The 26,869-nt window shown below is 32.3% G+C and overlaps 2 protein-coding genes across 4 annotated transcripts in view; one reads left to right on the top strand and one right to left on the bottom strand.

Moving 5' to 3' along the window:
- Nucleotides 1-698: 698 nt before the first annotated feature.
- LOC124535278 (FAST kinase domain-containing protein 4) lies at nt 699-8,760 on the bottom strand. 3 transcript variants are annotated; one of them, XM_047111436.1, is made up of 11 exons: nt 8,740-8,760; nt 7,646-7,814; nt 7,162-7,349; nt 6,296-6,523; nt 5,671-5,843; nt 4,858-5,083; nt 4,121-4,271; nt 2,946-3,176; nt 2,419-2,485; nt 1,565-1,670; nt 699-1,071 (listed from the first exon to the last, which is right to left on the bottom strand). In XM_047111436.1, the coding sequence occupies exons 1-11, from the start codon at nt 8,743-8,745 to the stop codon at nt 952-954; spliced, it is 1,665 nt and encodes a 554-aa protein (XP_046967392.1). In that variant the 5' UTR covers nt 8,746-8,760; the 3' UTR covers nt 699-951. The 3 variants fall into 3 exon arrangements, with proteins under 3 accessions (XP_046967392.1, XP_046967393.1, XP_046967394.1); XM_047111437.1 differs by lacking the exon at nt 8,740-8,760 and adding an exon at nt 8,024-8,140; XM_047111438.1 differs by lacking the exon at nt 8,740-8,760 and adding an exon at nt 7,903-8,011.
- Nucleotides 8,361-26,869, top strand: part of LOC124535279 (adenomatous polyposis coli protein-like) — a 75,875-nt gene continuing 57,366 nt past the window's right edge. Inside the window, exons 1-4 of the mRNA XM_047111440.1 lie at nt 8,361-8,479; nt 13,296-13,364; nt 13,666-13,739; nt 22,981-23,415. The gene's annotated coding sequence lies outside the window, so the exon portion shown is untranslated. The remainder of the gene's footprint in view (nt 8,480-13,295; nt 13,365-13,665; nt 13,740-22,980; nt 23,416-26,869) is intronic.

Genomic DNA, 26,869 nt, shown 5'->3' with positions numbered 1-26,869 from the left:
TACATATTATAGTTAACAAATTAAAACTCGAGTGTTATCTACAGTTTATTCAACTACAGGACGAGGCAAGCGAAATAAAAAACTTCGAAATTGATTCGACGCCATATCATTGGTAACCTATGATAACCAGTATGGATGATCGTTTTGAATACAGGGGAAGTTATTATCAGAATTTTGGAAGGAAAATTGTATAAAAATAATATTATTGGTGAAGTAGAATAGCGGTTTATTATATATCTACAATAATATAAATCTGTTAAAAAACAAGATCTGTTTGTAGTGTACCAAGCTGTCACTCTGTATATACATTTAATGGCTTTTTTATATCTTTTTCCCCTTCTCATATTGGAATAAATTATAACAATCCACGCGATGACAATAAAACGCAACCGCGTTACGATGGAACTGTGACGTGCACAGTTGAGACGGCATATCCACGTCAGAGCGAGAAGGGGCGATATGACGTCATATCACTTGTTTATGGGGTTTTGGTGACTTGTAACCGTCCTATTGTAGCTATTTATGATTCAGTAAGTAATTAAAACAGAATTAAAATTCAATCACACATGGTAAATCTGACAGTTGATACAAATTTTGAATAACGAAATCAGTCATACATACATACACACATACTTATATTTACATAATTTGTTAAAATAATTACCACCATTTTGACTTTTGGTGCTATTTTTCTTTACAGATTTACTTTGACAAAGTTCCATTCCAATCTGGTAGGACGCAAATAAAGTTAAGATTATTGTTATGAAAATTACTGTAAACACAATGTCGTAAAATACAATTTTAATATACCTAGCCGATTATTGTCTTATTAAGACATTCAGAGTCCAAATATATTAAAATTCCAAAAAAAAAACTATACAACAGTTCTATAATATGTTCTACAGCCTGTTTACAAATACAATTAAATGACCCTAATTAACACTTTCATACCTAACTCTTCGTGGCCGATGAAATGATTTCCTTGAGTCGATTCTCGATGTACTTAACCCTTGTGACCAGCTTATCTTTAGGATTGAATTCCGTGTATGGAATCTCTAGAACTTTGTAACCCTGTGTAAAAAAAAAACAGAAAAACATTACATTCTTTTCTTCTTTTTTTTAAATTAATATTTGATACTTAAATAATTGAGCCGAGATGGCCCAGTGGTTAACGTGAGGTGTGCATCTTAACCGATGTTTACGGGTTCAAACCCAGACAAGCACCATTGATAATTCGTCTCATGCTCGGCGGTGAAGGGAAACATCATGAGGAAACCTGCATGTGTTCAAACCTAATTTCACAGAAATTTTACCACATGTGTATTCCACCAACCCGCATTAGAACAGCGTGGTTGGATATGTTAAAAACCTTCTCCTCAAAGGGAAAAGCCTTAGCCCAGCAGTGGGATATATACAGGCTGTTGTTGTTCTTGATATTAAATGAATTGTAATTCAAATAAAATTTCCCATACTAACTAATACTATAAAGAGTTTTTTTATTGAGAATTAATTATAAAGGCTGTAATGACAGTGTATGTAACAAGTTTATAATTAAATAACTTACTTTAAGTTGCAACAGCCGGCTGTATAGCATGTTAACACCGAGAGGAACGGGCTCCTTCCTCGTGAGGTCATGATAATCCAATCCTAGTACTGCTATCCTATGTACACTGAAAACAACAAAATTTATTATATTTTTTAAATATACCCTTTAGTATTTTATTTTTATTGTACAGTATAAGTATTTTTATATTATCTATGGTAAATTTATCTATGACTCGAAATCCTCACATGACCAAAAATAACTCAGCAACTTCATAATTGAATTGAAACAATATCATTGGTCGATATCTTAAATAATCTATGGTATTATGATATTATAGTTTCATGAGCAGAGTAGTTAGCCCATTTATTGATATATTTATCTATAGAGACATCACAAATGCGATGTCAACTTTGTCTATCTGTTGGCCTGACGCTCACGACCAAACGACTACAATAAATCTCATGAAATTTACTATAAATCTGGATTAAACTCCAACCCATGTATTTATAGATTTTTTTGTGCCTAACACCTGACAACTCACCCATTAAACGCGAGCACATGACAAATACTATAGCCCGTCAAGTGTAAGTTGGCGTGTGGTAAAAACATGTACTTATTTTTTTGTTCATTTATATCTTATTTGTTTTATTTACCCTTATTAAGAAAACTTACCCAAAATCTATTAAAAATGAGACGTAGAGAATTATTTTCTAGGCATAAAATAAATAAAAAAAGTGGCAAAACAAAGGGTGTAGCAGGTGCTGCCACAGGAACGCCAACTTATACTTGACAGTCTATATTAAATTGTAAGTGCAATTGACAACGGGTGAGTTATCAGAAAAAAATATATAAATCTAAATATCAATACATACTCCTTTCTGTTAGCCGCTTTATCTAAGGACACCGGATGACACTTAGAATCCACAACGAACTCTGCGTCTGGAATAAAAGAATATTATTTTTAATATAATAAAATCATATCATATCAGTAAATAGTAAGGAGAATTTAATTAAATGATATTATTGTTAAAAGCTTATAGATCAAAAAGGAATAGATTTATATTAAAGAATCTCAAGGGTCTTTATTATGATTAATATCCGAAGTCTCTCTCATTACTCTGCTGGATCCCGAAAATACCAGGATCTAGGGGAACTAGGATAGTTCAGTCAAGCAAATACCTGGATTGCAATTATAGTAAGGGATTTGATTTTCTGCTACCACGTTGAACCTCAGCCCAAGAGTGGGATATTTAATTTTGTTGTTGTTTTTTTTTAAGCCTGTGCTACTATATGTTATAAAGTAAAGTAAAGTAAGAGCCTGTTAATTTGAAACTGCTGTAATAAGGCCTCCTCTTCCATTAAGGAGAGGGTATATATGTTATAATCACAGACAACTCACCATAGAGAAATCCCATTCCAGATTGACACTCCTTCTTTAAAAACGTTTCAGCTGAAACCAGACTCCTGAATGTGTCCATGATGCTTTGCACATAGAGCGCTTTTTCCTTTGTATAAACTATGGGAACACCGACTGCGATGTCTTCCGCCAGTCGAGTGGTCGTGGACGGGAATTTGAGACCAATGTAAGCGTCTATCGCCATCAGTTTGCGTCGAGATGGAATGGGTATTTCTGAAACGTTAACATTTACATTATTTTATTGAGTCCTGAAAAATAGCAATGCATTATTACTCTTTTTTTATCGATATTATTAGAAATTAATTAATAAAAGCATAAAAACCAACGCGCCTTCAATATTCTCATATGATATTTAATATTTGTCATCTAATTTTCTCTCTGACTCATCAAACCAAATATCGCGCACTTTCCCGGCTTCCTGTCACCCTATTCACGAAAGCACACCCACAGATAGTAGAGAAGCAAAAGGGTATATGTTCACATCATATCAACACATCCATAAAAGAATATTATCTCTATGCTTTTTTATCAGATTATACTATGGCGATATTGCCCTTTTAAAAACATAGTTTGTATGATTAAACTTGTAAAAAAAAAAGTAAGTTATAATAATTATATGTATTCGCTGGGTGTGCGATGACAGCGCCAACTAGCGGTTGCAAATACGGTGGCCTCCGAAGTTTAATAAGCAAATTTCATCGAATAACGCATTTCATGTAAATAGCAGACGAGTATTTATGAGTGCTTGTGCTCTCAATAATCTATCCTTTTATGTATTTTCAGTTAAACATGGCCAAATTAATCATAAAAACTGGATTCCGACCAATCACACACGACATCATTTTCCGACCATAAACAACATTGAAAGGAAAACAATTAGTTTTAGCTCAACATGTGCAAGATGTGAAAGAAAGTAATGAAGATGAAGAAGCTGTGATCCACACCATGTTTATTTACTAAAAACGTAAATCTCGCTACTAAAAAGTGTCAGCGTCTGTCACAGAAAGTTCCTTTTTTGGCCATGACGCGCGCTGCGTTCGTTTCTTGGTTCCCCCACCGTATACTTCGCACCCAGCGAATAGATGAAAGATAGATATTGTACAACAAATGAAATAGAGATTGAACATATCAACATCATGGAGTCTATTGTTACTCACCACCCGCAGAAAGAAGTTTTTCAATAAATTCAGGCCTGACTGTGGACACGAGGTGACGTTCCTGGGCTTTGTCCAATATTAGCAGAGAGAACACGAGATCGAGCCAAGATGATGCTTTTGTCATTTCGTCTTCTTTCAGTAATAACGCTTCCTGATAACAAACTTTAATTATTATATAATCTATGGAACAATAGTCTAAGTTACAAAATCAAAATATACTTTATTCAAGTGGGCTTTAACAAGCACTTCTCATTTCACTGTGACATGACATTTTTAAACAACAAAGTCAGTGGTTCTTTTTGTTTTTTAAATATATAAATATTTCTCCTGCCCCAAACTCCTCAACACTCTTTACAATATTCTCCTAAAAATGTTGAATATTTGTTTAATCCACTTTGTAAATTTTAACATTATTTATTACAACAAATTAAGCTGCATATAATTAGTAATATAATTAGTTTTGTGAGTGTTCATATATGTTATTATAATAAAAATTTATATTCATCTAATTTGTTACTTTTATGTTGACTTAGATTATGAGCTTACAAAGAATCTACCTACTACTATTATCCCTTCTAAATTATAACTAATCTACTACTATTATTCCTTCTAAATGAAATTGAGCCAGCCTTCTGCATCATATGTGACATTGGTTAAATAATCTGTGAACTCAAGTCTCAAGACTTAGTCAACACAACACTTAAGTTACATATACCAGTTAAAAGCATTGTGTTTACCTCTATCAGAGTTCCCAATTGAGCTGGCAAGTAGTTCACAGTAGCCAGCGTGATGACTGCGGACGCGATGTCTCCTGGTCTACAAATTTCTCTATATTTTTGTATCCACATTGTTAAGGCTAGTAGAACCGTATCATGTCGATATTTGAGCAAACCCAGAGATACTAAGATGGAATTGACAACAGCTGGTTTATCTGTGTTCTCCGGTAGAATTTCTATAACATCACTGAAAAATAAAGAATTTTAAATATTTATAATTTATCATGGAATTAATAGCAAAAATTATCATATTGTATATAGCCCAAAGAGGAACATATTGTGAGGAAGGCCTTAAGCATGGATGTGGATAGATATAGAGGTAGAGGACGACCAAGGAAACAATGGATGGATTGTGTGAAAGATGATATGGTTAGAAAGAATGTTACTTGTGTGATGACTTCTAACAGAAAAGTATGGAAGGAGAAAACATGCTGCGCCGATCCCAAATAAAATTGGGAAAAGGGCAGGAGGATGATTGTATATAGCCCACAATATTATTTTATATCTGTAGACTTCTTCTTACAACTAAATTAAATTTTTAGTTATTTACTAATTGAGCTAAAGAAATTACAGAGAAGAACTGACAAAGTATTCAGTTTATTTATTCTTTCCTAATGATTAAATTACTCAGTAATATTGACTAAATGTGATAATAAAATATTATTACTCATCTTGCATATACTTTTATCATTTATTTTTTTAATAATTTATTAAACCCTACAAGGAATACCCTCTAATTATTCCTACATTATAGACTAAAAATCAATTTCTTACCTGCATATCCTATCCAACAATACTGGATCTGGGAAATTCAGAGCAGCCATAGAGAAGAGAAGATCGGCTGATTTTTTCAAGTCAATTTTTTCAGGTTGTTTTGTTATGTTGTAAGAAAGCGCACGCAATAGAGGTGTGCTTCGTCTACCTTTCACTTGGAGAGCTTTCATCACCTAGAAACATATATTATTCAGCTATAAACAATAAAAAAATTGCAAAAATACCTCTATAACTAAAAAACTATCATAAATTCAAATAAGTTTTCTAGTAAATTTAGTAGAGATGTAACAGGTAATAGAATGGAAAATGATTGTAAAATTTATTTCAATAATAATATATATATAATGAACATTATAAAATAATATAATTTCAGTCTATGACCCATTAATATTGATTATATTAATTGAATATATTTGTATAATAGCTGTGCCTGTGACCTTGTACACCTCTGAATATAACAAAAAAAATATTGTAGCCTAAGTTACTCCCTATTATACCAGTTATCTGCCATTCCAGAGATCAGCCGGACCAAACAGACAGACAGACTGACAAAAATTGTAAAAAAGGGCCATTTTAATATTACAAAAAGACATTCCAATTTTATTATATGTATAGATGAAATTACCTTTATCATTTGCGGTAATGATAGATTGCCAATAAGCCTTGCCGCTTCATCATCACCGGTGATACCAAGTACTGTGCTCAAATCTTCTGCCATTGTGAGTGAGCTCATAGCCTGGCCAGTAGGTGTCCTGGCCAAGATCCTACACAACTTAAGGAAGCGTGGATCCTTCTCAAAGTCAGATAACTTAACCTTGTTGTTACTGGACCATTCGGATAATACTGACACCATCTATAATAACATATATTTATATAATTATCATATACAACATTTTAAATATTAATTGTTATCAAACAATCTAACTAAGCCTAACCCTGATAAAATCAAAAAGGCCATGAATAAAAAACAAATAATAATAATATAAAATAAATAATTCATTCAAAAGCAGTACGCCTTTGGAACTCCCTTCCTATTAGCATTAGAAAAGCGCAATCCCACACCTGTTTCAAAAAATACTTAAAAGAACATTACTTGTCGCTTAATACGTCATAACTTATTTTACACTTTTGTTAATATGTATGTATATGTATATGTATATGTATATGTATATGTATATATGTGTATGTGTATGTATGTGCATGTGTATGTATGTATATATTTCATTTATATCTATTATTATATATTTTTTCCATATTGATATATATTGATTTGCATGTAATATATTTTAGCCAATTAATTTATAACTTTTGTACGCCTCCAAACCGCTTCCATTTATTTTTTCAGTCCTATGCCCAAAGGTTGTCTGGAAGAAATTGCTACCGTAGCGATAAGACCGCCTTTGTACATCTACTCAACATCTTACCCATTTGCCTTGTTTTTTATTATTGGTGTACAATAAAGAGTATTTATTATTATTATTATTAATTCACCTTAAGTGCATGCCTCCTAGATATGACAGGGTTTTCAGCAGCTAGTAGCAAGGATTCCACGTCTGTTGCTCTAATAATCTGACTGTCAAGTTGCTGAGCACGGCTTTGTTTTACAGATTTGGGACTTGGCTTCTTCTTTTCATCCGGCTCTGGAGAATTGAGAGACGCGAATGCAGCTGCAACTAAACCTAAAAATAATCAATAATAGATTCTATTTATAATAATGATAAACAAATTTCATGAAATTTAATTTAAAAAAGTTAATGTTTTCATTATTACAATTCAGCGTACATAATTTAAAGTTTACTTTAATTCCAATAATTCAACTAGAATAATGGTAAGACAAATCTAGATTTTTAATTTTAATTTTTTTTTATTTTATTTAAAATAGATTATATTATGTAACTGTCAAATTTCATAACAACAAATATGGTAATTTAATGATATGATTGTAGATTTTGTTTTGATCGATCTACTAACTTACTTGGACTATCTTTAATCCCCAGGGCATTTCCCTCGACATTCCTGTCAGTTACATTTGTCGATGACTCTGTTTTATGTGCTTTAAACACTGTCGCACCTGGAGCTGAATATTTCCTCAAAGAACTTCGAGAACCTAACCTCCAAATTACTAACCCGCTATATTTCAACATCTATAACAAAAATAATAATGTACTGTTTATTAAACGAACACTTCCATTAAAAACTAGCTTAAAATAATTGTTGCGGTCGAGATATAACCTTCAAATAGTAAATATTAGTGTAAAATTGTCTTCTTACATCACGCCTGGATATGTTTATATTTTAAAATATAATAATAACTAGGGTAATGTGATAAAAGGATAATTAAGCTATAGAGTACCTTAATGTATAAATTATTAAATACTTTTCGAAGTAAATATTTTTCAAGGCATTTACAATTTGTAAAAAAAATTATAAATCTAATCAAAATCAACTTGACAGTTCAGTCATTGATTTGAAGTTGTAGCAAAAATAAAACAAAAGCGCAGTTAGTTACAAGAACTAAGCATAAAAAAGAGTGAAAATATTTAATTTGCTTTGTAATAAATTCAAACAACTTTATGAGACGATTAAAATACATGAATCATACTATATTTTCTTAAGAAATTAAAAAGAAAGATATGTTATATGGCAAGTTTCTGTTATCCTTTTATCCTCAATTTAATATTTAATCTGTGATTCTGTGCTTTCCGAAGAAATTGCAAGCGGTCGTCGGTGGGAGATTTGTTGTGATTTTTCGAATTATTATATCAGGCTATGAAAAAAAGGTGCAATCAATATAATAAACGTTAAAATGGTAAGCATAACATACCTTTTAAGTTAACAATACATGTTTCAGACTCATGTAACCGTAACTAGGAACATTCTTGTGTATAGATATTGGTTAATTTTAACGAAGTTTTTTTATGAACTTCTTGAATAATTACGACAAAAATCTTTTAAGAATTATTTATTTCTATACAGCATGTATTAAACATGGCCAATGTCAATCGTTTCAATCATTTTAACGAGCAAATGCTACTCTCCAAGCTACTATACATATAAATAACAATCTACCTGCATCTTATTGATAAACCATCCTTACTGCTAGACTGCGCGCTACTTTTATTTTTTTCCATTCGCCTTGATATTTATGTACTCACTTATTTTTTCACACTGCAATTGTAAAAAATGACTTGAACACTTATATACTTGTAATTACATACATTTTTATGTTAAATAATTAATACATCGTCGTGATAATGTAGTTTTACTTAATATTTATACACAATCTCATATCGAGTAGAGATATCTTTATACAATTAAGATAAAAATTTGTAGAAAAATTAATTCCAATTATCCTTCGTTTTTCATGACAATCTATCTATCTATCTATATCAAGTAACAAACAGGTACAGGGACATTTAATCTCCCACTTCCCACTTCTCTCTCTTCTCTCCCTTCTCACCTTTTGAAGGGTAGGCTTATAGCTTATTCTTCTGCAATATTTACATGTGGCATAAATGGCATAAAAAAGGTGTGCTTTGTGAAATTATGTCTCTTAAATGAATTAGATGTTATTCCTAAGAAAGAAAGCCATAATTTTGTAAATATGGAATTGTAACAGAAAATAAGTACCCAGGGCCTCTTGATTTACTGCATCTCCTCATTAAAGCTGAACTTAGCAATATTACAAAGACATATGGGAAAATGTGATAGAGAATGAGATAGTTTTAGCTATTATTTGTATGAAACTAAGTTAAAACCATGATTGCAATACCTCATTAGTAAAACTTATAAGTAAATCACAGTCATAAGAAATGAGTAGCTACTGGACAAAGCCTTGCTTATATCTAATAAATTATATGAATTAAAATATCAAAACATATCATATCTCTGTTCAACAAAGGATGAATATCTTAATACTAATAAATTATATGATTTAAAATATCAAGACAAATCATATCTTTAGGTGTATTGATTATAATCACTCTCAACTAAATAATCTATGCGTAAGGTTAAACCTTAATCTAATAGACAGCATGTTTATTGGATCAACATTTACCTTTTTCTGCATGAAATACCGGTTTTACTAGTTTGCATCATTTGTTATTTTAACATTATTATTATTACTATTTAAATGTATTTATAATTGATATAAAACTTCATTAAATTGAGAACTTTTAATTGTCGATTCATTAAATTCAAATTAGATTCTACTTAAAATATATGACAAGTAACTCAATATTCAGTGTTTTCGGTCATTGAAATCACCTTAAATAATAATTGAATATTATTGATCCACACAAAAATAAATAAAAGCTGATTGAACACTATTATCTGCAATAACTTTATATTTACTGTAACATTGCCTGTTTTTAGATAGTAATTAATATTTTATTAAATCAGACTAAATTTTTACACACTTTACTGAGAGTATAATAGAATATTAAACAAAAAAATTAATTGAAAGATGGATTAAATAATATTGTATATCTATGCATTATGTATACATATATATATACTTGTATAGATAGGAATACTGATAAGATTTATTATTATGCTGAGATATTGGTAATGTTAATGATCAAATGGAAGTTAAGAAAGATAAATGAAGTGTGTAAAAACTGTCTAATTGTAGGCCGGGATGAACAGAGATAGATAGAGATAGATGATAGAAAAAACAGACTCAACTCGACAACTGACTAGTTTTATAAATTAGGTAACTTAAACTAGTACATAAACATTAACAAACTCTGAGTTGTTAAATTATATTTTTAATGGACTGAAGAATTTTATCTGAAAATACTATGGATATACCAGTCAGATTTATTCTTTAAAAATATTTGTAAGACTATAAGCTTTTAACAGCATGCTGAGACCCACTAGGCAAGAGCAGGTACCACAGCAATTACTTAAATAAAATACATGCTATGATACCGAAAGTTCCTAATTCAAATGATATACTTATTAAAAAAAATTTGTAGAAGGTATTTCTAGAGCCAGAGATAACTCTAAAATGAAACCAATACTAACAGTATTATGAATACAGGTATGTGAATTGATTTTTTACAAAATCACGCTTATAAGGCGATGTAATGTTTTCGATACAAATATGTCCTTCAGGTGTAATCTGATAACCGCTTGAAGGCATCGAATCGGGTAACGTACCTTGCAACTGGTATTATACTTTTTTTTTTTTGGTAAAAGCCCTGATTATAAAAAGGGTATCCATCTGCTGCCTGGAATTTAATATTGAATTAGTAGAGAAAATTTAAGTCTAATGTAGAATTATTGAAGATGACAAGGTTTAAAATGTATTCTCTCAGTTTACAGAAAGCCTATAAGTTTCGTATCAGCATCGGCAATATTCGTAAAACCGATCACATCCGAATGAAGTACGCTATCTATATAATATTTATTTCTTATGTAGATATCTTTACACAAACGTTATAACTTGTAATATCATATGGCCTAATATATTCGTCAATTTGACGCGTGGATTTACATGCACTTGCTTTGTCTGACGCGTGAATCTATAGCGACGAATAGCGTCGAATGGCTCGATAGGGAGCTATTACTATCGGTTGTGTAAATCGGCAGTAATCGGTTTCATTAAATTTTCCGTTGTCTAACTTGTGTCGTAAACTCTAAACCTAATTCTTCGACTGTACTAATATTTACTATATTACCCGTGAGTCTACCTTAATTACTTTGAATTTCCTAAAATAATTTAAAAATAAACCAATCTCTTCAACCGCACCAGTAAAAATGTGTTGCCATTAGTTATGGCTCATCATTTCCTGAGGACGGAAATACGACGTTGCCTTGTTTTTCTCATTTTTATTTATTTATGGAACACCATGACGAATGACATGGCGAAACTGTTTGGTGGATAGGGTTACCAGAGCTTTGAAAAACATCATGTATTAGTAAATTTTAGATTTACAGTTTTGAAGAAATAACAGAATGAAAAAAAAACTGCTGTAACCTTATTCTACTAATCGACTTAAGCCAAGATGGCACAGATTAAACACCAAAAATCTTAAAATTTATAAGACGTAATGCGTATTAAAAAAAAAGAGGTATTATTCCAGTTGACGTTTTAATGAGTTTTAAATTATAATGAGAATGTTTCGTATGAAAAGATATGTTTTTAAAAAACATTTGTATCAAATTCTCGTATTGTATTAACCGTGTTTTCAAACTAAGTGCGTTAATGATGACTGTCATTATGTTTGTAATGTTTTATTAATTAAATAGAAAAAACGCTTAATTGCTTGTCGTTATATTTTTAATTAAATGTAGTGGAATATGATAAGACAGATATTTAGATACTTGTATATTTTTTTAAGTTTTGTACGCTTGTGGCATATCCTGTGCAAAATAAGTGTCATGCATCCTTAAAAATGGACGAATTAATAAATTCGTAATGTCATTTTTTATTTATAAATATAAAATTTAAGAAACAAAAAAATTACTTTAGAGTTATTCAGAGATAGCTCCAGTTACCAATAACATCAAGACTCATTCATACTATTATAATATACTTATTAATTTCCTATAAGTTTACATCTAATTTATAAATATGTCAAAATCTTTGATTACGTCTACTCTTGGCACATGACGTAATTTATTTTAAACTATAACGCCTGTTCCGAATATAGTTCGTAAAGAAGAAAAAATAAAATTTTATAATAGATAATACAGTAATCCCTAACTCTATGCTTGAAGAGAAATGGTCCAAACAAATGGAAAACGAAATTCGCCAAGCTCAAATGCAAAATCAAAATAAAACTTTATTCAAGTAGACTTTTACAAGAAATTTGGAATCGTCATTTTACAATTAAGTGAAGCTACCACCAGTTCGGAAAGTAGATAATACCGAGAAGAACCGGCAAGAAACTCAGTAGTTACTCTCTTTCAACATTTAAAAAATACAGTCATGTTAATTGAATACAATTATATATACATATTTGTAATATATCCCGACTGGAAGTCAACAGGTATTAACTCCACGCTTTTTTATCATCTACGCGACCACGCACGTGAGTTTTCATCTGTAATCATTCATCTCGTGCGCAGTGAAGAACGGCATCGTGATAAAGCCTGCATGTTCAAATGATATAAAACCACCAACCAAGTATATACCACGCCGCACTAGAGCATCGTGATGAATTGAGTCCAAGCTTTCGCCTTAAGAAGAAAGTAGGAGTTTTCCAACGAAGATCATTAACGATCTGTTATTGTATTAATCCTTTCCATACAAATAAAACAGGCTTTATTATGCCTACGAGCCGAGATGAACGCGTGCATCTAAATCGCGGGTTCGAAACCAGGCAAGAACCACAGATGTTTGTGCTTAATTTGTGTTTATAAATCTCATATAATATAAATCATCTCGTGCTCGGCGGTGAAGGAAAACATCGTGAGAAAACCTGCATGTGTCTAATTTCATAGAAATTCTGCCACGTGAGTTTTCCACCAACCCACATTGGATCAGCGTGTTGGAATATGTTCCAAAACCTTCTCCTCTAAGAGACAGGCGGCCTTAGCCCAGCTGAGGACAATTTACTGCCTGATGTTGCGTTGTTGTAATTTTTCGCATATTTAATGATGGTGTTTTTTCACAGGCGGGGGCAAATGGCGTTGGTGCGACTCACTGAGCGCGCCCCGCTCCGCGCCCCCTCCCAAGTAAATAGGTAATGTATTTTTTATCATATTACCAGTTAATACTTGTGTTACTTTTCTGAACCGGAAAACGTTTTACTGTAAAAAACACAAGTAACTTAAATTAAATCGAATCAAAATATACTTAATATTACATTTTGAATCCCCATCTTAAATGATTATATAAAATGAGAAGCTATCACGAGTAGTAGTCGATAACTCCACAGTTACTCCTTGTAATTATTTCGATTACAAATTTATTTAAGTTATTGGGGAATTACATGTCTACGCCCATGCTGCTTAAAATTCATAGTAATGACATAAAATTTGCAGGTCGCAGGCATTTTCGCAGAAGTAGCTGAAACAAAACGAGTTCTAATGGCTTACCAAACGACTTGTACCGAAAGGTATGTACAATTACATATATATTTTTATAGTAGGATAAAAAACGGAGCACTAGACGGTAAGTACTTTTGCTTCGAACAAACGTGAGTCAGTGAATCATTTAACGCTAGACTGCATTTGAAGTCTTATCCACTTATATTTAGTATCAATAATATAATGTTATATGTATTTACTAAAATAATAACATACACAAAAGAATGAAAATCGGCTAAGTGCGAGTAGGACTCGCGTACGTAAATTTCCGTGCCGTTATCTATCAGAACGGCAAAAACCTCAAGTGTCTTAACTATCACGGTTCACGGGATACATCCTGGTGACATATGGACAGTCAAAGTCGGAGCCTTAATAATAATAAAGGGTCCGTTTTACCCTTTACGTAAGGAACCTTAAAAAAACACACACATAGATTCCAAGTCGATGTCGGCGCGCATTTTCTTCCTTTGATTTTTAAATAATATGTAACTTTCTTTAAGTTTTCTTTTTTCCCTACAAGATTGTGTGTATATAACAAAATATTTTTATGTTTGTATTTTTCCTAATGAGGTGTTATAAAGTTTTTTTTTTAGTCAACACAAGCCCAGTCACTCAAATCGTTTTAATTTATCTTAATCTGTCCCTTGTGTAAGATCTTCTGTGGAGACTGAAGTAACTTCTGTGAAGTTACTAATAATAACTTTTATATAATAACATAAAAAAGTATATTTATCACTCATATAAAATTTCTTATATATAATCTAAATCCATAATAACAAAATTAAGCTAATATATATACTGTATACATTTTCCTATTAATAATTGTCAGCTGCACCAATATATAAAATATTCTAATTTCATAGTAACTTTATTAGGAGTACATTATTACATGCAAAATGCAAACATTGGGTTAGTTCTCGCATTATTCTCAATTAAAACTAACCGCGCTGTGGTTTTCCACAGTCAGATTGATAATTCAATTGATACCGTCCGCCATATTAAATTTCTAATGACGTCATTACGTACCCATGCATATCCTAAACTATTTTAGTTTGGTTCAATTTTTTTCATGTTTTTAAATGTATAAGCATGATTAAGGTTAATAGAAGATTAAGAAAATAAATCAAATACAATGTATTTATTTATCTTCACATATGTATGGAATTTGTGCATTCACAACATCACATTAGACACTTCTAAAGTTATAAGTATTTCTTTACTATATTGTCCTTGTATTATATACAAAATCCTACCTCTCGAATCGCTCTATCTATTGAAAAAAAAACGCATCAAAATCCGTTGTGTCATATTAAAGATCTAGGGATATAGGGACAGGGCGGTAAGCGACTTTGTTTTATACTATGTAATGATTTCACCCTCACGAAGGGCTGTATCATTTAGGATACTATCGTTTTATTGCTAATTGTCTCTGTGTGTGTAAGTTTTTTATGCACGAGTACATCTAAATGACAAGACTGTTCAACATACACTGTATATTATTTTCATGCCATATGGACACGGGCTTATGACACTCGATATGATCATATAATCCAACGATCATGTTACTTGAGATTAGTGGTTTATGCTCTAGATGGTGTAACACAGGGAGTACTAGTGAGATGTCTCGTTGGTCTAGCGGTTAAATAACGTCACGGATTCCGAGGTTCTGGGTTCAACTTTTAGGTCGAGCCCATTAAAAGTTATCGATTTTTCGAATGAATTATACTTTCTTGCACACCACCAACAAATACATGAAAAGAAAGTAACACAAAATTAATAACATACAAAAACATAAAAAAATAAAATAAAAATTGATTAAAAGTGTTGTGACAACGGGCGGACTTATGGCTAATTAGCCATCTCTTCCAGACAACCCAAAGTTTTTCCGTTACGTCTGAAAGTTGCAAGAGTGTACAATCCTGTGCCATAAAGTCGCTGGTCACACAGCCGAAATATTTGTCGTCGTATCGCAGTTGCTTTCCAATTAGATTATGACGGTATCCCTGTGTTTGGGCTCATGTGTGTGTACAATGATCTGCAATGTTGGTTGTTCTCCCCTGATCGAAATCGATCAAGACAATTATCGTCATCATTAATAAGATATCCATTTAGCTTTGCAAAATTGAAACCATTCCCAGTACTATCCGTATTATGTATTAGAATTTCGTTAAAAACTTCTCATATTTTTGACGCAATACTTTTTTTTTAATTTTTATCCTTCTTCGCATTAATAATATAATCATTACATAGTATAAAACAAAGTCGCTTACTGCTGTCTCTCCTTATGCATGCACAGATCAAATTTCAAATTAGGCAACGGATTTTTTAACTGATTTTTATTAATAGAGTGATTCGAGAGAATGGTTTTTGTATATATTAATTGTACAATATAGGAAAGAAACACTGATAATTGTTGTTGTCGTAAATTAACACTTTTTGCTCTTACATTGTAAATACAGGCAGTTCCCTACAAGATAGATTGTAATAAATATTGCACCCATGCAGAGCCGGGGCGGATCGCTAGTTATAGATAAATAAATAAACGTTATTATGTATATATATTCTTATTTTTGAATAATCCTAAGGTTTACCATAGACGAGTAAATTGGGATGAGGGCAAACACTTCATGTTGGATGTACCGTTATACTCCACTCCCGGGAATTGTACGCAATACGGGGGAAGGTAAATCTAATCTCCATGTCGTAATTGGTAATATCCCGCCGGCCCCTTTCGTGTTGAGGAATTTAGGGGTCGTGTGTTGGGGCATTCAAGGAATCGATGTTATTTTATACTTATCTATTTCTTTAACTTGAACTGGAATCCAAATATGAGCAACTCAACGTAAATTCGAAATTCAAAAGTCGATATATTTTTTAATTTCAATAAGTTACATGTGTTAACGTCGGAAATATTTGTCTCTTATATAAAACACTTAGACTTTGGAGTAATAGTGTAAAAAGTTTTATTAAAAGTATAACAAATCGTCTTGATCCCTCCGCTAGACAGGAGGGTTGGTTCATTTTTCGCCCAGAGGATTCGAATTGCAATTCAATGGAGGAAATGCAACTACAGCATACTTACTAACAATCCACGTGGTCATGATATGTTCTACCTTAGCTATTTTTAATTATTTTTGTCATGATGAGTTTCTTCTGGATTAACGATAATTAATTTGAAAACCACAGTATTGTACCTGACAAGGAAATCAGTAGCTATACTCTTTTGCGAATTAAATTAATATTATAAAAATACAATGAAGTTTACACATACATCTTGCCATTAAAATCACCAAATAATAATTCCGTTTGTTTTATGGGTCTATTTATTGTTGTCTATTTATTTTATTCATATTTTTGAATACTGGTTGTTATTTAAAATATAAAATTTATTATTTGGTAATATTATCGTAATCTGAAATATTTATTAATGAAAGTCATCAACTACAATCATCACCGCTTAATTGGAGATACGAAATCTATTGTGGCTCTCCCCTTCGAAATGTGACTTCCCGAGTCACATGCAGGTCACGTGGCCAAGGGGTCTTGTGTCGAGCGAGCACGGTGTACAACTCACGTGTTTAATATCGACTTACAATATTTATATTTGGATTAAATATTACGTAAAATACAGCATGTTTACATTTCATTAATGCTATGACTTGGATACGTGATAATAATTATGATTGGCGTCAATAGCGCAATCATTGGCCGCCTAGCGATGTAAAGTCACAGGATCAATCCCTTGGGCTATTCTCGTATCCACTCCTTACACAAGTAATAAGCTTAAAGAAAGGGGTAAATAGGAATATTAATAATTCCTAATTCCTATAGTGATATGAGCTTGCTATTATTCTTAAAAAAAAAAACTAATATTATATTTCAATCTAGTTAAACAGGTTCAGGAAAAAGCTTATATAGTTAGTTAGTTAGTTATATACTTTGAATTTTTGCAAATTATTAAAAATGTTTAAAAAGACCACTGGTTAATTGACTTAATTGTGATATTTGTGAAAAAACAATTGAAAAACACAATTTTAAGTAATGGTAACGCGTTCTGTTAATTCATAAATAGCAATTCCTTAACATTCCTGGCTACGAATTATGGTAATGAACTACGAAAATAGTCGAACCGAGGAAACAATCCAATACGACTCAGTATTTAAGTATTAACGAGTGTATTCTTAGTATGCATATTATTATTACTTTACGCCTAAACTATTCACTGGTCACTACTAACGCCAATAATATGTATAACAAAATATCAGCTGTTACTGAACTACATCCATTATAATAATAATATGTATGGTAGGTATGTTTGTCTGAAATTAATAGACGTCAACACAGTTTTACCGTACACCATGAAATACTAAGTATTTTTCAGTGAGAATCTTTATTTACTTACCACGTTATTGTAACTCGCTACTAGATGGCGTTGCAAGCACATCAACTTCTATCAAATTCGATAGGCTTGACAACAGCAGTGCAATTCTGTACGAATTCACTTCGTATCTCACTCGTGCAATATGAATCTCACGTTGATACGTAATTTTTATAGGTGTATCCTATAAATGTTGTTATAGTCCAGTATTTTTAAGATAATGAGAAGATTAGATTAACATTTAAGGTCCAGATTTAACAAATAAAAAACAAGTTAGTAATACATATTTGTGATTCAACAAATCGATATATTTTATCATTGCTCCCATAATCAAGAATGTTCGTACAGGAAAATGTCAGGAAAATGAAGCTAATCACGAAAAATTTGCTTGATATGAACTGTTATATCAAGGGAAAATACAATGAAAACTTTTCTTATTTTCAAATTTTTCACTAATAGTAACATGATGACTGTATCGTACTTAATAGTGTTGTAAATGCAAAAATGAGTTCGTTTATTTGTTTGTTTATTCGGCTTTTACGATTCAATTACTCAACCAATCATAAAACTTTACACACGTTTTCAGAACACACCCCTATTTTCGTACACACAGTCAAACCGCTGAAACTAGTTTTAAGTATTAGGTATTTGCCGTCCAAATTTTGTTTTGCACTTAATTTTAATGATCAATTTTATCTTTTCTCCAAGTTTTAATCCAATAATAGATAGATGCCTATCTGCCGTGACGCTAGCGATCGATGCGACCGAACCACGCCACTTAACGAGTATCGTAGTGTGCTCAACCAGTCGTCTCGTTATATAAATCCTATCTTCGATTACACTGGACTATGTACATTATTGTTCTATTTTAATTGTTACCTGTCTGTATCACGATTGGATTACTATATAACAAGTTATAGTAATGTCTCTATCGAGAACAGAAGCTGTCAGTGCCAACTGAAGTTTGTTTCAGTTGAACTGAAATAAAATATGTTATCGACAAAACAAGGAATCATTACATAGTCACTACATAGTATAAAACACAATTGCTTTCTTTGTCCCTATAAGAATCTCTATGTATGCTTAAATCTTTGAAACTACGTAACGGATTTCGTTGCGAATTTTTTAAGAGAGTAATTCCAGAGGAAGATTTTTTTTTATATAATATAGTATAGAAACACTCATAATTTTAGAGGTTTCTAATGTGATGAGTGAATGATGACTGCACCTTGGGAATGAGATGATCGCCTCCAAGCTGTTTCAAATAACAAAAATATGTTTGTTATTGTATATCGTAAATTGATATTATAATAATAAAAAAATAGATCCCGCTGAGTTTCTTTCGCCGGTTCTTCTCAGGTCTGAGGTATTATATTCCGAACCGGTGGTAGATTTTCGACAATCAATAAGATAGTGTAAGCACTTTCATTTTGAATATAGGTTTTTGACTTTGACTTTTGACTTTGATGTAATTGCGTAACAGACCAATTGACATATAGTTACGTTCGCATATATAATATTACTTTAAAAAAACAAAAGTGAGAAAGAGGTGATAATTCCTGAGTATCACACAGATACATTTCCGTGGAATTTACATTTCGAAGCGGTATTTAGTATCTTTACATTAACTGCATTTAATTGTACCTTGACTAAAGTAACACAAACTCCCAGTTTCTTTTATATAAAACACCTTTGATGTACTTTGTTCATCTGAAAATGCATCACGTTGAATCAAGTTTTCTTTTGCTAAAGGTAACTCAGCACTAAAAGCAAAAACATTAACCGAAACAAAAGGAAAAGTAATCAAGTTGTGTTTAGCTCGTTTTCTTTGAAGTCTCTCTGAATTATTAAAAGCGTGGTATAATGTTGACATTTAAAAAAAATAATCAACACAATTTTTAATTAAATTATGTCAAAATAATGTTCTCTGTAAAGAGATGAGATGATGATTAGAGCTCGCTGCTTCAATGAGTGTGGCACTGTAGAGAAATTTTGCAAATGAAGACACTTTTTTTTTATAAATTGTTTCAAAAGTGCTCTACTGTTTTTCTCGCAAATTGTAGTGCCTTCGACATGTAGTTTTAATTGACGGAGTAAAGATTTAAAGGATTTTATTTGTATCACATATAATAATATCTCTATAACGATATTGAAAATATCTTGATTTAAGAGAATATATAGGAATTCAAATATCTGCCAAGAAATCCGCAGCTTCGTATCGTGATGGCTGTGCCTTTTCTCGGGTTTTAATTGTGAGACGACAAATCTTAGGCATAAAATATTATATCTCTCACGGTTTAAGCTTGTTTTCAAACCCCAGGTCGATTGATAAGTAGTATGTTTGTATTAAAAAAAAATCATTAACAGCTCGGAGTCAGACTCCAGTGCCTCGGAAAGCACATAAACATGTTGTGAACTCTTGTGTATACGGTTACCAGTACATTGGGTCATCAGACTGAAGGAATAGAATGCAACTGCGTTGGCAAGCACACTTGCACTACAATAACTCTTGCGTAATAAGGCTGTTCTCCCAAGAGGTGGTGGGTTGCCTTGACCGAAATCGGTCGGATCATACAATACCTGAGTCAAGATGGCCCAGTGGTTAAAACGCGTACGTCTTAACCGATGATTTCGGGTTCAAACCCAGGCAAGCACCGCTGATTCATGTGCTTAATTTGACTTTATAATTCATCTCGTGCTCAGCGCTGAAGGAAAACATCGTGAGGAAACCTGCATGTGAGAAATTTTATAGAAATTCTGCCACATGTGTATTCCACCAACCCGCATTGGAACAGCGTGGCGGAATATATTCCAAACCTTCCCCTCAAAGGGAAAGGAGGCCTTTTTCCCAACGTTCCCGGAATTAACAGGATGTTGTTGTATACAATACCTATACTTATAATAATTAAATATAGCACTTTAATATAAATTGTAAATTAAAAAATATATATACACATTCACAACTGCCTGTTCGCTCAGTGCTCGAAATATAAACATTAATTTTTATGCTTTTGTTTTTTATCATAAATTATTCTGAAAATATTGACAGTATTCAATATTCACAGTATTGAATTAAAGCTATCACTGATACCAATCAAAGAACTGGACATTTTTTGTCTTTGTCTATTTTTATAATTATACATTGTCAACAATTCAGTCAATCATATTGCTTACTTTAAAATATAAAAACGATTTGTATTCAATTAACGCAGTTTCCTCTGCTGCTACGTGCTGCGAATCTGTTCCAACTAATTTAGCGAGTGACTAATATCAATACCGATATTGACAAGCCATCGGTTTTGCGTGGGCAATTATTTTTTTAAATATATTTCACAAATCAAAATAGTTCTCCCAATAGGAATGTATGAATCTTCAAGTATGCAGTAATGTATGCTTACTTACGGTACTACAATAACTTTTTTTTAGTGCAGAATCGGTAAGTACTTCCCGGTAGCGTTTTATGCATACCCGTCTACGTAATTACCATCCACTCGTCGGACGTTCTACCGCCAATAATCTATATTATTAGTATAAATGTAAAAGTAACTCTGTCTGACTGTTTGTCTGTCGCTATTTCACGACCAAACCGCTGAACCGAATTTGATAAAATTTGGAATGAAGCAAATTTGAACTCCAAGAAAGGACGTATGCTACTTTTTTGGCCCGTAAAACGGAAATGAAGCCGCGGGTGTCTATTGGTATTTAATATGATTGTGTTTCGGTTTGAAGTACGATTGAAATAATTTAACACCAGGCATAACGGGCATAACTTCCTAGTACCGAAGTCGAGCATTAACGATGCCAAGAAAAGTTAGTATCCGCGCGAGTGTTTCTCTTGTAAGATATTACGCTAATATTTTTTTAATCTATTTCAAATTTGTAATAAGTATAGGTTATTTACGAAGCTTTGTATTTTATTGATCCATATTGAGATCATATTAGTAACCTGGGGATTTTACAATAGAAATAATATTATACAAAAAAAAAAAGACTCAAAATTACGAGCACCAAAACACTTTCGCCACGAAAGTGGTGGTCAGATAACTCTAACGTTGATTTTTTTTAAATTTTGGTCCATATTTTAAGAATAAAAATATTTCTCAAATATATCTCATTTATAATATAAATAAATTAACAAAAAATAGTTACAATTCGCGCCCTTACTAAATCGAGGCGGTTCGCTAGAAAACAAAGAAATAATTGTGCGATGGCATTACCCTTTATTATATTCAAATGCAAATTAATTCAATTCATAACGATATGTTATGTTAAGCTTCCAAAGGATGTTACTGGAGGAAGAAGAGTTTGAGACCAGCAGATGAGCGGAACACTGCATCGTATCGATTTAACCGCATACGATTCACCGACTCGGACGCCCACGTGGCGTCTCGTCTGCAATGCTAGACCGCTGCGGGCTTACTCATTGCTTTTTTACGTACAGTACGTTCACTTCCTATTAGCTATATACATTTTTCCCTGCAAAATATTGTTTTTGAACGGCAAATGTCAATAATTACATAAGTGACTCCAATCTAGTAAAAAAATGTATCGATTTGACGGTTTCCGCGATTAAACGAGACTTATCGAGATCAAACAGCTGTACGAATTTCGTATATTGACGTTCAACAAAGTGCTTTTAAATAGAAGCGCCCGGTAACAGACCGCCACATCAAACAACGCCCTCTGTCGCTAATACACCCATTCAACACACCGACCTCGCCTCATCCCTAAATTTCCACAATAACCTGGATTATAAGCAATAGTAAACTTTAATACTTCTGCGTTAAGTTCGAATATAATCGGCAACCGTGCGACATATACCTTTCTGGCATCGAGTGAAAATCGATTGACGGCATTTATTATAACGATGGAAATGGTACCGTATATTGCAGGTATGAAGTAGGTTTTTGCTTGCGCGGCATGCGCGAATACGCAGCCTCCCCCAGGGTAGCGTTCGATCCTTCCAGTCGCCTCGTCGGCGTGGCCCGGACGCGTACCCGGAAAGAAAATCGAATTCAGGAAAAAAATAAGTATAAAACAAATCCACACTTTCCTTCTGAATGAAGGAAAGGAGCTGGTAGCGAGCTGAAAGATAATTTCACGTTATTAGCTTTGTAGTTAACTGCGGTGAGAAGATTCTTTTATTCTTTACATTAAAACAAAGTCTTATCAGGCTTTTTGTGAAACAGTGAGAGTGAAGTGATATTTTGATAAGGAAATTTATCATATATATTTTTTTTATGCAGTGATTTCGCAAAACATACGTATTACGATAAGCTTAGTCTTCCGAGCCTAGTTATTTCAGGATATTTGGACGTCGTTTCGAGGTATACGTTTGGTTATTATCATGTGTTGGGTATGGTCGTGTAGCTTGTAGTTAGGGCCGCAAAACCGAAACGCTTCCGTCTTTGTGAGACAAAAGGCTTGATGCAGCTGAGTTTTCTTGCAACATGCAGAACTGTGTGAGTTTATGATACAAAGTAACGAGCGAAGGAATGCACAGAGTGGCTAAATTTTGGTAATACAGGGACCAGTAGTATTTAGTAATCCTTAGATTATTAGCGATAGTCACAGAATCGGTTTATGATTAGGTAACAATATAATTTCGTCGTTTCAAGGACGTAGGTTATGTCACATACAATAAAATCACAGAATAAAATGTTCAACATTTAAAGTGTTGTAAAATCGATAAAAAATATGAAAGTATCAAATTAATGTATACATTGCGTGATAATTTTGAGTTCACTGCCAAAACCGTGGCAAATTTACTTTATCGATTAAAGAATTAGTACGTTTGATACAATCGTTATAGTTCTACTCGTGTTTATTAAAAACATTGTTTTTATTACACACACATACACGCGAAAGCAACACACTGAAATCCTACGAAATTCGATGTTTTTGATACGTATGGACGTAGGATTTCATAGTCCTATGATGTCTAATGCATCAGATATATATAATGTAGTTGTGTGTGTTTGTGTTTGTGTGTGCGCATAGAATGTATGGTTTTATGTGTGCTCAATATGTCCATATTAAATTAATATAATATTCACACAAAATTCATATGTAAAACAATTAAGAAGATACACGAATTAAATTTTGAAAATGATTAAATAGAATCATAGCGACAATGGCTAGTGGTCACCTCACTGTTAAATAAAATAAAATATAATTATGGTACTTGTACAAATTTACTATTGAGAGTGTTTTATTAACATTCCTAATTTAACAGCTTTTATGCACCAGCTGTTTGCGATTATCAAATCGGTTCTAAAAAATCGATTAAGTTGAAATTTTACATGATGATAATACCACAGACTTAATTTGTTTTAAATTTAACTTATTACTAATTATGCTTGATTTTGTAAGGCGAAATGTTTTCATTGAAAGCGATGATGTAAGTCCATTAGCGCTGCAATAAATAACTGCAATTCATGTGACATCAAACGCTTATTTGTCAACACTATGTAGAACAAACTGATATTAACAGTGTGCACCCTAACCCGTGTCAGATGACCGCACCAATAAATATGCTGACAAATTGTTGAACTCATATCATCTAAAACCAAGACGTGAATGAATCTCTTGAATTAATGAAGTAGTTTCATTTAGTTGTCGTCTTTATACGATAAAGTCCATTCTTTGGCAAATGGACTAATGGTCACCAACACCCATATACGTTGGCACTGGTACCTTGGTTAGTTACACTGGCTCACCTTACCAGTGTTCTCACACTGTACTATTTGACGGTAGAATATGCACAAAGCACTAGTAACCTAATCTGTAAACTCATAATGTCAGCGTAGTTTATATGATATAACTGTCAACACTGTCACTGACACTGTCACTGACGGTGTTTTCGCTTGCGCTCCGAAATTTTCGTTATTTCATCGGTATTTGAATAAGAAAGATGTCGTTTTTTTTAATGATAGTTATTTTGCAAACTGACATTAAATATTTTGTCATGTTTATTCGGAGTCGCATAAAAACTCATTGTGAAATAAATTTTGTATTCAATGTACAGTCAGAGTAAGAAAACCTTCGTCAGTTTTCAAATTCATTCCTTTATCAAGTCTTAAACTCTTAGTACCTTTTGAATCTAAACATCAAATCATTGCGACGCGATACGTTATCCTCGCTCGGTAAAGCAGATTATCGCACACGAAAATGGATCTTAAGGTGACGAATTATCTTACCCCGACTGTACGTAAATTGTTTGTCACGGAACATACTCTCTCTATTACTAACGTTTAATATCGGACCTTCAGCTATACACATGCGTAATGCGTTATTTCATCATTTAGGTATAAAAGCAATTTCCTTTAATAGCGATCATCATAGACGATTAAAATTTCCACTTCATTTAATTCATTTCATAAATCATTTATGCAAAGGTGTATACAACTTTTTATATGTAAAATGCTCCATATTTTTATTAGCAAATGGTTGCGTTGCAGTTATTATTTTTTATCCGAATGTACACCTCATTTTATACATTGTTCTATAGCAGAATAATTCACGTAGTTTCGGTTATATCTAGACTTATGTTGCAACTTAGACAAGTATAAAGACATGTATGTATATATATTATTAAAGTTATTAATTTCGGGATATTTACTATGTTTTTTATTTTTGTTCGGTGGAACTCGATATTTCGACATTATCTACGAATGTCTTGTTCACGAGAATGTAAAGTGTATTTACCATATCCCGTAATTAATAACTGTAATAAGAAATAAAACTATGTTAATTAAAATCTTAAATTTAATATTGCTACATATTTTTGATTATTAAATTATGTTTAAAAATTATTATCACGGCCTACACCATACAAGATGTAATTATGCAAAGTTTCCTATTATGGTTATTGTGTCTCGAATTTGCCAAATTTTATATTTTCAATTATCATATTGATATGTCATAGAGCCACGAAATCCCATTGCACCAAAAATTGAATTGAGTTTGATGTATTATTAATTTATAATTACAAACTACAGTTATTACAATACAGTTATAAGTTCTATATAAGGTTGGCTCCAAAAAGAAAAGTACGCAGTTCGCGTCTCGTAATCAGAATGAGTTTCTGAACATAGTCGTGAATATGATTGCTTAAAAATTATTGAAAATAATGTCTTTTTCAGTTTTCTATAAAGAAATTCACGTGTTCATGGATTCCAGTAGAAACTGTATAGAAGTAACTTAAGCAATTGACATGTCACGTGATCACAGATTGACGTAAATAGTCAACGGAAAATGTTCCAATGAATTTTATGAACTTGTCTAACTAAAATCGCTTCTCCTATGAAATAAAGCTTGTTTTCTTCTTTAATGAATACGGTAATTCCTAGAACTCCGAGTCGGATTTAAAAATAATAATTGCCCTATTCTAGAAGAGTTGTTATTGTTTATTGATAATATCATGCGCACGGGAGCGGGGCAGGAGTGTGCCGCCGCTAAAACGGCGTAAAGCAGCTGATTATCAAATGTAATGTTAGTGCCTCTAAATCTATACCAATATTATATATGCAAACATAACTCTCTGTCTGTTAAGCTTTCCAAGGATAAAGTAAGAAACCGAATTCGATGAAATACTATAAAGCGAGGTAACATTAAGGCTAATGTTTTAATTAATTATACAATTATATTACACTTATATAGTAGACAATTTGTCGCATTTTACGCAAAGTTCCGAGTGCTGTAACAATTAGTTCATCGCCCCTGTAACGGGCGTGGCATGTTTAATGAAACAAACATTTTACGCGAAGATTGTTGATTAAA

This window comes from Vanessa cardui, chromosome 14 (genome assembly GCF_905220365.1).
Source record: "Vanessa cardui chromosome 14, ilVanCard2.1, whole genome shotgun sequence".
NCBI classification, from domain to species: domain Eukaryota; kingdom Metazoa; phylum Arthropoda; class Insecta; order Lepidoptera; family Nymphalidae; genus Vanessa; species Vanessa cardui.
This window is presented reverse-complemented; position numbering and strand designations above follow the sequence as displayed.